Genomic DNA, 673 nt, shown 5'->3' with positions numbered 1-673 from the left:
AATTTTTTTAATTATGTATTTTGGTCTTAATTTTAAATTCTAAATCTTAAATTAAAAAAAAAGTTAAAAAATAATTTTACAATAAAAAATTTAGTTAATATAACTAGTTTGCTATACTTATACTTAAAATTGAAAGCTTAGAGTTAGGGTTTAATTTAAATACATGATTAATTAAGAAAGAAAGGGCGCACACAGCATGCACAAATGGTTGGGCTATAAATAGAGTTGCAATGAGGAATCCATCAGAATAGAAATCAAATAATAATATATAATTAATTAAATGGGTTCCAAGAAGGCTGCTATGGCATCAACCGCCGCTCTTCTCCTCTCCCTCAACCTCCTCTTTTCCACCATGGTTACCTCCCAACAAGAACCACCGCCTCCCATGGCAACTCCTCCTCCACCACCACCCTCTACTTGTACCATCGACACCACCAATTTAGTTGGTTGTGTGACCCAGCTATTGATGAACACCACTACAGTGCTTGGTGAGGCCTCCCCAATCAGCGACGGCTGCTGCAACGGCGTCCGCAACCTCGTCCGCTCTGTTGGCGAAAGGGAGGCAGCTCTTTGCCTTCTCATCGACATTCAACCATTTGTTGCACTCAACCTAACTTTACTTACAGCCGTTGTAGACAACACACTCAGCGTCTGCGGCAATGCCCCTCTCTAG

The 673-nt window shown here is 40.4% G+C and overlaps 1 protein-coding gene across 1 annotated transcript; it reads left to right on the top strand.

Moving 5' to 3' along the window:
• Positions 1-280: 280 nt before the first annotated feature.
• Positions 281-673, top strand: LOC130974548 (14 kDa proline-rich protein DC2.15-like). The gene has a single exon (XM_057899422.1). The coding sequence runs from the start codon at positions 281-283 to the stop codon at positions 671-673; it is 393 nt and encodes a 130-aa protein (XP_057755405.1).

This window comes from Arachis stenosperma, chromosome 4 (genome assembly GCF_014773155.1).
Source record: "Arachis stenosperma cultivar V10309 chromosome 4, arast.V10309.gnm1.PFL2, whole genome shotgun sequence".
NCBI classification, from domain to species: domain Eukaryota; kingdom Viridiplantae; phylum Streptophyta; class Magnoliopsida; order Fabales; family Fabaceae; genus Arachis; species Arachis stenosperma.
This window is presented reverse-complemented; position numbering and strand designations above follow the sequence as displayed.